We start from the raw sequence: 12040 nt of genomic DNA, 5'->3' as shown, positions 1-12040 counted from the left end.
CCGCCCGGTTCTCCTTCCTAAGGTCCGCAGCCCGGTAAAGATGGCGGCCCTGAGGGCTGTGTGCTGCCTCCGCGGTGTCGGAGCCCAGGTGCTGCGGCCCGGGTCTGGGATCCGCTTGCCGAGTCAGCCCAGCAGGTGAGGAGGAGGCGGTTCCTACATGCGTTCTCTTCAAAACTGGAATTTCTCCAGTCTGAGGACATTTCAAGGGCTCTGTGACCCCCGAGGAAAGAATGACCCAGGCCTGTAACCCTCCTTACGCAGACCTCATTTCTTAGGTTCCTAGATGCAGTCAGCGTCCTGTGGCGGAGGATGGGGAAAAGGGAGATGATTTTTTGGGGGGGGGAGGTCAGGAAGCGAAATATGTGGGGTGAAATATTTGTGCAAATGAATGGAGAGTACCTCCCATATCCGAAGGAGACCCCCTCTTCTCGGAGCCCTCTTTCCCCAGTTCCTCTCTTCCCTCTTTCGCTCGCATCTTTTGCTTTTTCCCTCTCTCCTCCCGCCTTCCCTATCTCCCGTCTTTTAATAATCTTAGGTTTACCATGAATGAATGATATTCTCAACATTCATATTCAGGAAGGAGCTTCGACCCCAGCTTTGTATGTCCCAAACATATGTGTGTGTGACTTGGCATTGAAGAACACAGCTCGGCAATTCAGACCGTCCTTCCTTGGGCTCACATAAGAGTGAACAGGATATTTAGGGATATATGTGTGTATACAAATACACGTGTGCCTGCAATAACAACTAGTGAATTTGAGGGAAAGTGGGGAGGGGCGGTCGGGAGGGCTGGCAGGACCAAGGAAAGGAGAAATGCTGTGATTACATTACAGTCTCAAAAACATTTTTTGAGAAGTGGCCAGGAACAGAGGAACCAAGCATCCTGTTGATGCCCCTTGTATAGGATCTATATTTAATTCCTCAGAGGTGCCCGGCAGTGGCAGCCGGATATAGAATGGGCAGAGCAGTTTTCGGGAGCTGTCATGTACCCGTCCAAGGAAACAGCCCACTGGAAACCTCCTCCCTGGAATGGTGAGTGCTAAGAGCTGCTGCTTCAAGGTGTCAGAAAACTTTGCTGATTTTCTTGGTTTTTCAGGTCAGCATTTCTCTGTGTAGCCTTGGGTATTCAGGAACTAACTCACTATGTAGACCAGGCTGGCCTTGAACTCACAGATCCGACTGTCGCTGCCCCAAAGAGTGCTGAGATTAAAGACATGCACCTCCACCTCCTGGCTAAATATTTGCTGATTTTTACATGCTATTGAGCTCTCTGTTGAAGGCAAAATATGATAATATCAGGGATTTATCAGAGGAAGGAAGGAACAATAGTCCTCTTCAATTAATACCGAAAGGTCCTTGCCATTATTTAATTAATCAGTGTCAACTTTTTCCAGATTCCATACACTTCCATCTCTCTGTGGACAACATGATTTTCTTAATACCATTTGAATGAAGCCTACTTAAATATGAGCATCTTTTCCCCATCAACACTAGGCATTTGGGGACTGGAGAGATGGCTTTGTGTTTAGAGCATTTTCTGCTCCTGTAGAGGACCCAGGTTCAATTCCCAGCATTCATATCAGGTAGCTTACAACCACCTATAACTCCAGTTCCAGGAGATCCACTGCCCTCAGGTGGCTGCATGCATATAGGTGGTAAACATTTGTTCGTATAGGCAAAGCACTCATGCCCATAAAAAAAAAATTAAGTCTTTTAAATAGAAGATCCAGAGAGGTGCCTTATTTTTAAAACAAAACTACAATAATGAAACTCAACCAACCAACCAGTGTAGCAGGTCTTTGCTATTTTGTGGGTTGTCCTTTTTCCTACTCTTTACCTTCTCCTCCATTTCACCCCCTATCAGTAGATAGGAGAGAGAGAGAGAGAGGGAGAGGGAGAGAGGGAGGGAGGGAGGGAGAGGGAGAGAGAGAGAGAGAGAGAGAGAGAGAGAGAGAGAGAGAGAGCCCTAAATCTAATTTCTTTCCTTTTGTTTCTTCTTTGAGCACAGCTACTAAAAAACTGCAACCAATCCCCACTCCCACCCCCACCCCTGAGAACCTGTCAACCACCACCCGACCTCTTGGGGCCCTAGCATTTCTATAACCCTGAAAGGTTTTCAGAATTCCAAGTGTCAAACAGTTGCTGAATTTGCAGCTGGGAAAACCACGCCTCTGCTCCAGGCAAATCCTAGTCAGCTGCTGCAGACAGCCCGAAGCAGCTCACATCCCCACACCTGGGATTAAAATGAAAGCACATTTTCCCAATATGTCTGTGTCTTTTAAAGAAACCCAAATCCCAAAATTGTCACTACAACTTAGCTCTTGATTTTTGCACTCTGAAACAGGGTCTTGTGACAGATATACGGCTCGATGGTTAAGGGCCCTTGGACTTGGGAGAACCTGAGATCAGTTTCCAGCACCCAGATGGCAGCTCACAACCACCTATAGAACTCCAGTTCCTGGAAGTCTGATGCTCTCTTCCCTCCAAGGGCACCAGATGTCATCTCTCTCACTCACTGACACACACACACACACACCAGTCTTACACATAAAATAAATAAATCTTTAAAAGGAGGGAGAGAGAAAGCGAGAGGAAGGATCAGGGCTTGCCTCGATCAGGATCAAGACCTTCCTGAGCCTCCTGTACGCTTGGGTTACTTCCCTCTTCATCCTTTGATCAGCGGCACCCAGACTCTTTCAATATGGAAACCATCTTTGTCCAATCATCAAACCATGTAGATTTTTCCATCATCATCATCATCATCTCTCTCTCTCTCTCTTTCTCCCTCTCTTTCCCTCTTTCTCTCTCTCTCTCTCTTTTCCCTCCCTCCTTCTCTCTCTCTCTCTGGCCTTTTGAGACAGGGTTTCTCTGTGTAGCCCTGGCTGTCCTGGAACTCACTCTGTAGATCAGGCTGGCCTGGAACTCAGAAATTCACCTGCTTCTGCCTCTCAAGTGCTGGGATTAAAGGCATACACCACCACTGCCTGCCCAGCATTTCTCTTTTTTAATTAAAAACAATTCTCTTTAGATGTTTCTGTCTGTGTCTGAGTGTTTTGCCTGAATGTGTGATTATGTACCACGTGTGTGCCTGATGCCCATGGAGGGCGTCAGATCCTCTGTAACTAAAGTTATGAATGGTCATGAGCCCTTCACGGGATAGTCTTGGCCTGCCAGCTACCCAATAATGACCCAGAGACAATTATTATAGCTCAGGCCTTATCTTACATGATTTCCCAGTTAGCTCGTATACTCTAATTAACCCATTTATTCTAATTTAAGTTCTGCTACATGAGCCGTTAGTTCCCTCTCACTGCAACCTGGCGCCAGTTCCTTCCTCTGGCTTTCCCAGAGTTCCCCTCTCTGCTCGGCACTTCCGCCTGCCCTCTCCTGCTCTGCTGTAGGCCGTTCTGCTCGATGTTAGGCCAATCAGAAGGTGACGGAGAAACCCTTCGATAGGTAATGCCTCATAAAAACAGCAATGCCAAAGTGGGCTGATGCTCAAATCTCTTCTGGGTGCAGAAATACAACGATTACACAGTGCACAAGAAATTGTCCCTGCTCCAGCCATCATGTAGGTGCTGGCAACTGAATGCCAGTCTCCTGCATGGGCAACAAGGGCTCTTACCAATTGAGACATCTTTCTAGCCCTCCCTTTATTTATTTATTAATTTATTTATATTACTTTAAATTTTATGTTTATGTATGAGATGTATGTAAAATAAATGTATGTATAAATGTATAAATATATATGTATACATATATTTATGTGTATGTTTGCTTATCCATATGTGTACAAGCAGCTTTTTAAAAAAGACTTATCTGTACTCTAGGTTGTGAGCACCGTGGGTTGCTGGGAATTGAACTCAGGACCTTTTGGAAGAACAATCAGTGCCCCATAACCACTGAACCATTTCTGCAGCCCAAACCAGGCTGTTTTATAAGGACAGTGTGTGTGTACAGTTGCCTACAGAGAACAGAAGAGGGCATCACATCCCCTAGAACTGGGGTTCTAGGTGGCTGTGACCCACTTCTGTAGGAGTGCTGGGAACTACCTGACTCCTACAGGCCATTTCTTCAGCTCTTCCTTTTAAAACCCCTACGTCCTCCTCATTTTGTCCATTTTTGTATTGCACTGTCCGCCCCTTTTTGAGATACAATTTCACTCGGTAGTCCTGGATGTCCTGAAACTCACTCTATAGGTTGGCCTCGAACTCACAGAGATCAGCTTGCATCTGCCTCTCAAGTGCTGGGATCAGAATTGTGTGCCCCCATGTCTGGCTGTCATCTTCACTCTTGTTTAGATCTGTCTTGTGTTTGATCTTGGGCATTTCAAGAGGGTTTTAAGTCACTTGCCTCTACCCCTGACCCCAACTGCTGGGATTAAAGGCAAGCATCATCATGTCTGACCCCGTAAACCCTACCTGGTAGCTTACAGATCTCATCTGTTTCTAGTTTTTACATGGAATTGTTTATAAGTTAAAGTCTAATTTTCTTACTTTTTTCTTATTTCTTTTATTTTTTGAGATAGGCTCTCACCATGTAGCACTGGCTGGTTTAGAGTCTTATTCACATGTAGACCACGCCCCTGCTTGCCCCTACTTGAGCACTAAGATTATAGCAACCATGCCTGGCTCAGAAGTGTAGGTTTCTTGAGAGTAAAAACTGCATGGTCTGCCTTTAATCCCACCGCCTGGGAGGCAGAGGCAGGTGGGTCTCTGAGTTTGAGGCCAGATTGGTCTACAGAGTGAATTCCAGGACAGCCAAAACTCTGTAGAGAGACCCTGTAGCCAAAGACAGAACAAACAAAAGCCACCCTGCCATTTGTGCTAGGAGTGTAGCCCGGCTGATAGAGGGCCTGCTTAGCCATCACAACATCCTGGGGTTGATACCCAGCATGGCGAAAACTAGACTTCTCAGCACTCAGAAAGTAGGGGCAAGGGGATCAGAATTTCAAGGTCACCACCTTTAGCTGCACAGAGGAAGTGAGTTTGTGGTGCCTGAGCTACATGAGAACCAGTTTCAAATCGGTGAGCAGTGCTGTCATTAGTAGTACTGTTCCTCCACCCACCCTCTCGAGCAACGTGTGGTCCTGGCTGTTTTCACCTTACAGATCTACCTGCCTTCCTTGCGCTGACACTAAAGGTGTGCACTACCATGCTGAGCTTAAGTATGAATTTCTCACTGACTGTCCATTTATCAGATACACTTAGATATATCGTGATACAGATAAGAAGGCGAGGCTCGGAAGTTAAGAGCTCTTGAATGAGACCTAGGTTCAATTCCCAGCACCCGTCTTTGGCTCACAGCCAGTTATAACTCCACTTCTGGGGATCTGATGTCGTCTGGCCTCTGTGGGCTCCTGCTCACATGTGGCACACATATGTGCACACTCAGGCACACACATACCCATAAAAAATGAAATTAGTAAAATGTTTGTCAGTTGTGGTAGCACATGTCTTTCTAGTTCCCTTGCTTAAGAGGTGAAGGCAGGCAGATCTCTGAATTCATAGCATTGTGGTTTACATAGTGAGTTCCAGGCCAGTTGGGGCTACAGTAGTGAAACCCTCTCTCAAAATACACAATCACAAAGAAGAATAGTAGCCAAGCCTGGTGACAGGCCTGTAAGCCTAGTTCTTCAGGAGGCTGAGGCATAGTTGTTACTAGTGTCGGCTATAGAACGAGTTTCCCGCCATCCTGGATAACCTACTGAGGTCCTGTCTGAGAGTTTTCCCTCTTATTGGAAAACTCAGAACTCCCTTTCATTTTCCCATTTGTTAGCCACTTCCTAGTTATTGGAATGAGGGTGTTAACAAGGTATGGGATGGCGGGCCAGAAGATGTGTAGGAGTGCTGTACCTTGGGGATCCCCCAGGAAGTGATCACTCGCTCCTGACTTATTTCCCACTTCTCAGATGTTGACGTTTTGAAGGAAAAAACAGTGACCAACACAACCCTGAACTTCGGGCCCCAGCACCCAGCAGCTCACGGAGTCCTGAGACTCGTGCTGGAATTGAGTGGAGAGATGGTGCGGAAATGTGACCCTCACGTCGGGCTCCTGCACCGAGGCACAGAGAAGCTCATTGAGTACAAGACCTATCTGCAGGTGCAGAGGGGACGGGCCTGCTGATGGCGGCTGCGGATAGTTAGACCTGATGGGTTTGCTGCCCCACAGCTTCGGGGCAGGAGGGTGGTGAGGGTTAGTGCTTCGAGGTTAGTACTGACTGGATGGGGGCGTGGAGAAGGTGTCGAATGGGGCCGGATGGGTTCTTCCAGCATCTTGACTTACAGCTGGGGCCGTTCCCAGCTTCTCTCTGACTGGTTTTTGGCCGGCCTTTTAATCCTTACTCTAGTGCCTCAGTTTCCCTCCTCTCCCATGAGTGTGTCAAAGCTAGTGTCCCTGAGGGCAGAGAGGGGGGAATGAGACGTCAGCTCTTTGGGAGTAACAGCTGATTCTCGTGTCTTCCCACTCTCTTGAATTTGTTTTCAAAATGCTCAGTGAGTCAGAGTGGCTGGAGGAGGTTTGTGACAGAGCTTGCCGTCGTAGAACGGTGTGACCTAAATAGTTGAAGGTCAGGTCTGAAGGAGTTGGATCTGGAACAGATTCCAAAGGTTGTTTCTGTTTGCTTGTTGGTTGGTTGCTTTTTCTTCTTCTCACTGTTATGAAGAAAGGCCCTGGAATAAGGGCTCAGACCCAGCTCTGTGACTTCCTAAGCAGCAGTGGCTTCAGGTCCAGCTTGCGTCACAAATGACACCCGGACCAGAACAGGCTGTCCCGAGAGGCTTTTAACCCCGCCTTCTTCCTGGAAGCTGGAACTGACTTAGCAGGCAGCTGGGACTTAGCTTTCTTGACATTCTGGGCTAAAGTTACTGTAAAACTGATTCCTTTTCTCCTTCAAAATCTCAGTTTTGAGGGACTAGGAGGAAAAAGAAGTATAAGGCCTCTCTGAGAAAGGCTTCACTGCTGAAGTCAACTTACACCGGCTTGGAAGGCAATGTGTAGGAAATGTTATGACTTAGTTGCTGAAGTTATTATTAGAAATTAGATTGTACATGGTTCTCTCTCTCTCTCTCTGTGTATGTATGTATGTATGTGTATAGTTTTGGCAGTTTGTTTGGAGACAAGGTTTTACTATGTATCTCTGGCTATCTTGGAATTCACTATGTAGACCAGGCTAGCCTCAAACCCACAGATATAGTTGATCTGTATCTTGAAGATACTGTATAATTTTGGGCCATGTGTTTCAAGGGTATGTTTAGTTACATTTTGATAACTTAAAATTTGGCATGGTAAGAGTATTTTTATCATGGAAATTGTCAAACATGATAAATCAAAGTAATGATAAATCTCCAATCATTTTAGATAGCCAGTTTTTAAACATTTCATGCTAGTTTTAAATCGGCATGGTACTGATTTTGGGGAGAGTTCATCCCCACTTGTCTGGGTAACTGAGACTCTAAGGGTAGTCTGTCAAGAGGAAGGTTTCCAGCAGCAGACGGTGGCCTCCTGGGTCTCTTAGGGTGACCTGGATTCCCTATCTCCCCAGGCCCTTCCATACTTTGACCGGTTGGACTATGTGTCCATGATGTGTAACGAACAGGCCTATTCCATAGCTGTGGAGAAGCTACTGAACATCCAGCCTCCTCCGCGGGCACAGTGGATCCGAGGTATGTGCTGCTCCCCATCTCCGTGGCCCACGGGTGAACACGGGCATCTTGAGTGCACTGAACTCAGCTTTGATGTTTAGATTCCAGATTCCACCCAGACTGAGCCGTAGGATGTCAGCTCCCACATACTTCTTTCTTCAAAAAGAAAAAAAAATGCATGATAATGTATATTTGTTTATTTTCTGTGTATGTGCATGAATGTGAAACAGTATATATCAAGGGCATGTGGGGAGGTCAGAGGACCCCTTCTGCGGAGTCCCTTCCCTCCTACCGTGTGGGCTCCAGCCTGTTAGCAAGGCCTTTCTCCTCTGCTGAGCCATCATCTTCCCGGCCCCTTCTTCACTTCCCGTCTTTCCATTGCACAGTGCTCTTTGGAGAGATTACGCGGATTTTAAACCATATCATGGCTGTCACCACACACGCCCTGGACGTTGGTGCCATGACTCCTTTCTTCTGGATGTTTGAAGAGAGAGAGAAGATGTTCGAGTTCTATGAGCGGGTATCTGGAGCCCGAATGCACGCGGCTTATGTCCGACCAGGAGGAGTGCACCAGGTGAGCGGCTCTCTTGCCTCTGCACTTCCCCCTTGTGACCACTGGGGGGCAGTGTGGGCTGACGGAACGCTGTCCTGAGACTGGCTGCTGTCACAAGGGCCACCTTTGGCTTCCAGGACCTGCCCCTTGGCCTTATGGATGACATTTATGAATTCTCCAAGAACTTTTCCCTTCGGATTGACGAGGTGGAGGAGGTAAGCTAGAAATCAACGGGGAAAACCCTTTATCTTCCGAAGGGCATGTGGGGTTGTGGTACCCAGCGGTGTGTAAGTACGTAGCTTCAGGAGACTATCATGAAGAGTGTTAGCACACCGGATCCCCCATCCACAGATGCTGACCAACAATAGAATCTGGCGGAACAGGACAGTTGACATTGGGGTTATAACAGCAGAGGACGCACTTAACTACGGATTCAGGTAGGAGGCTATAAGGTCTTCCCTCGGGTAGGAGCGGTTGGAGAGTTTCAGCCTTGGTTTCAGGTGTGTTTGGCATACTCCTCTCCGTGCCCGGAGTTTCTGTTCCCTAACCGGTGTGGGAGGGAGGTGGGAGCCCGTGTGTATCCTGTCCCGTGGAGGACGGTCCTGTTGTCCCTACAGTGGTGTGATGCTTCGAGGATCAGGCATCCAGTGGGACTTGCGGAAGACCCAGCCCTATGACGTTTACGACCAGGTGGAGTTTGACGTTCCTGTTGGCTCTCATGGGGACTGCTATGACAGGTAAGACTCAGCTCACTGCTCAGTAGCTCCTGCTTGCCTGACTTGTCTCTGCTGCTCCCTCTGCCCTGTGTCCTGGCATTTGTAGGAGCCCAAGGAATGTGTTACCATGGTAGTGTGTGTTGAGCATTCACAGTCCCCAGTATGCTCCTCGCCACCTCACGGACCAGATCCGAGTGCTGTTTCTTTTCTCCCGTCTGCCACCATCCTATCTTAGAATTAGTTTGGGCTGCATTTGTAGCTGAGAAGGCTGAAGTGTAAGTTCGGGATTAGCCTGTCAGTGATTGAGTCAGGAATCTTCCTGACCCAGCGTTCTTCCTGTTTACTGACCCTGAGTAAGATTTGCTACCACCCGCTCTCTCTGTTTATCTTTCCATTCGACTCCTTACTCTGCAGTCCAAACTGTGTGAGAGGCTAAGGAGGGGCGGTGCAGGCCACCTTCTGAAGAGAGAAGGACATAACCGTAGAATTGAGGCACGGCAGGGTGTGTATGGGCAGCCATGCAGAGCAGAGAGTGTCCCAGGAGAAACTGAGGACCATTGACAGCATGGTCAGGTCTCCCAAAGGCTTCATCCAGACCCCGCCTTCCTCTCTCTCCTTCTCCTGTCGTGAGTCTGTCTCATCATTTCAGGTACCTGTGTCGTGTGGAGGAGATGCGCCAGTCCCTGCGAATCATTGAGCAATGTCTGAACAAGATGCCCCCAGGGGAGATCAAGGTTGACGACGCCAAAGTGTCCCCACCGAAACGGGCAGAGATGAAGGTGGGCCGCAGAGCGAGGAGAGAAAGGGGGGTCTTTGCAGGGGACCAGGAGCCATGGATTAAGTCCTCCCTTTCTGTTAACTCTTTAAGACTCAGCCTCTCCCAGAGTTCATCGTTTATTCTGTCTTCACCTCCCTGACTTACACGTGGACTCTTAGTCTCCCTGGAGGTAGAGATTGTGTCTCTCAGGGGAAAGCCAAGGCTAGAGCTACTCTCCTTCTGTTGTTTGTTTTGTTTAGACAGGGTTTCTCTGTGTAGCTCCGGCTGTCCTGGAACTCTATATAAACCAGGCTGACTTCAAACTCAGAGGTCCGCCTGCCTCTGCCTCCCAGAGCGCTGGGATTAAAGGTGTGCGCCATCCGCACCCGGCTGCATCTGGTGTCTTGATGCTCCCTTTCCTTCCTTCAGACGTCCATGGAGTCACTAATTCATCACTTTAAGCTGTATACTGAGGGCTACCAAGTTCCTCCAGGAGCCACATATACCGCCATCGAAGCACCCAAGGTAAGGGAGGGGAAGGCGCATCCGTGGAGTGGGTGGGCGGAGGCAGACAGCAAGTGAAGCACTCCCTCACTGGTGACAGAGGACTGCAGGGAAGCCAGACAGGGTTTGGTGGCAGAGAGCTGTTCTACTAACGGGGCATCCAACTTCCTTCCTTGGACAGGGAGAGTTTGGGGTCTACTTGGTATCCGACGGCAGCAGCCGCCCTTACCGCTGTAAGATCAAGGCTCCTGGTTTTGCCCACCTGGTAAGACAATCCCAATGATTCTAACTGTAGCACATTAATAATTTACTCACTTTGGTTGAGTATTGTTATTCTTTTTTAGCTATTATTTAAAATTATTTAGTTTTGGTTGGTTGGTTTGGTTTGGTTTTTTTTGAGACAGGGTTTCTCTGTGTAGCCCTGGCTGTCCTGGAACTCACTCTGTAGACCAGGCTGGCCTCGAACTCAGAAATCTGCTGGCCTCTGCCTCCTCACTGCTGGGATTAAAGGTATGTGCCACCACTGCCCGGCTAGTATTTATTTAGCTTAATTGTTTGTGTATATGTCTATATGTATGCCACAGGAGTGCAGGTGCCTACAGAGGCCTAAAGGGGGCATCAGATCCCCTGAGCTGGTTACGGGCAACAGCCAGCTACCTGTTGTGGGTTTAGGGAGCCAATCTTGGGTCCTTGCAAGAGTGATACATGTTCCTAGCTGCTGAACCATTTCTCCAGCACCTTGCTGTTTTGAGATAGGATTTGGCTGTACAGCCCTATCATGTGCAGAACTCCTATGTAGCTAAGGCTGGGGTCAAACGTATTATTTCCTGCCTTAGCCTTCCAGGTATGAGGCTTACAGGCATATATCTCTACACCCAACTCCTGGGTGAAATTTTGTTTTGTTTCATTTGTTTAAGACAGAGTTTTGCTACGTAACCCAAATTAGCCTGGAGCTTACTACATGTGAGGGCTATCCTTGGATTCACTGTCATCCTCCTGCCTTAGACTCTCAAGTGCTGCAATAACAGACATGAGCTCCTGTGCCCATCTTATGTGAGGATTTTGTTGTTGTGGTGTTTGTTTTGTTTTGAGACAGAGACAAGGTCTCTCTCTGGCCGGCCTAGAATCCTCTGTGTAGACTAGGCTGGTTCAGACTCAAGACTGCCCTCCCCTGTGCTGAGGTGAACAGTATATACTCCCTGCCGCCTGTGGTGGGTCTGTAAGAGCTCTTCTCTGCACTCTTGATTAACGCCGCTGCTGTCCCATCCCTGCAGGCTGGTCTGGACAAGATGTCTAAAGGACACATGCTGGCAGATGTCGTGGCCATCATAGGTGTGAGACCTTGTTATTATATAGTAAGGGGCCTGGGGGCGGGGGTGGGGGTGGGATTCTGTTTGGGAGCAAAGATCAAATGCTTCCTGTTCAGTATAGACTGTGTCCTGGCCTCTGGGCCTGAATCTCTTGGCCATCTTAATGTCCTCTGGACCTCTGGTGATACCGTTTCATTCTCTAACCTTTTAGGCACCCAGGATATTGTGTTTGGAGAGATAGACCGATGAGCGGAGCTCCCTTCGAGCTCCCTTGCCTGTCAGCTGCTTCTTCGAGGCCTGTGTCTGTGGGAAGCAAGGCCGTGTGTCTCCGCATGTATAGACAAACATGCATGTACTCGTTCTTATCCCTACAGGCTTTCTGTGCATGTACCAGAAAAGGAGAAACTAAATTAAATTAGCCACCTTTGGCCCCTAAGCTCAGCTTCTAGTGTCTTTCCTGGTGTCTCGCTGTCTTTCACTTTGTATTTCCCTAGCTTTCCCAGCTGACCCCCACCCCCTCTCTGAGCCCTGCTCTTTCCACTTCTCCATTCCACGTT

The 12040-nt window shown here is 48.3% G+C and overlaps 1 protein-coding gene across 1 annotated transcript; it reads left to right on the top strand.

Annotated features, from left to right (window-relative positions):
• Ndufs2 (NADH:ubiquinone oxidoreductase core subunit S2) lies at positions 1-11919 on the top strand. The gene is made up of 13 exons (XM_052199845.1): positions 1-135; positions 926-1032; positions 5912-6102; positions 7544-7664; positions 8030-8217; positions 8334-8411; positions 8548-8633; positions 8814-8933; positions 9562-9691; positions 10099-10194; positions 10355-10438; positions 11448-11505; positions 11695-11919. Exons 1-13 carry the CDS (start codon positions 41-43, stop codon positions 11730-11732), a joined length of 1392 nt encoding a protein of 463 aa, XP_052055805.1. The 5' UTR covers positions 1-40; the 3' UTR covers positions 11733-11919.
• Positions 11920-12040: the final 121 nt, after the last annotated feature.

This window comes from Apodemus sylvaticus, chromosome 12 (assembly GCF_947179515.1).
Source record: "Apodemus sylvaticus chromosome 12, mApoSyl1.1, whole genome shotgun sequence".
NCBI classification, from domain to species: Eukaryota; Metazoa; Chordata; class Mammalia; order Rodentia; family Muridae; genus Apodemus; species Apodemus sylvaticus.
Note: the sequence above shows the minus strand (reverse complement) of the source record. Positions and strands in the feature narration are given on the sequence as shown.

Bases quoted from the DNA above. Each gene is read 5' to 3' on its own strand.
- Ndufs2 (XM_052199845.1), top strand. From the start codon at position 41: ATGGCGGCCCTGAGGGCTGTGTGCTGCCTCCGCGGTGTCGGAGCCCAG. The intron at 8,218-8,333 runs GTGAGCGGCTCT...TTTGGCTTCCAG, and splicing joins GACCAGGAGGAGTGCACCAG to GACCTGCCCCTTGGCCTTAT. The intron at 10,439-11,447 runs GTAAGACAATCC...CCATCCCTGCAG, and splicing joins CTCCTGGTTTTGCCCACCTG to GCTGGTCTGGACAAGATGTC.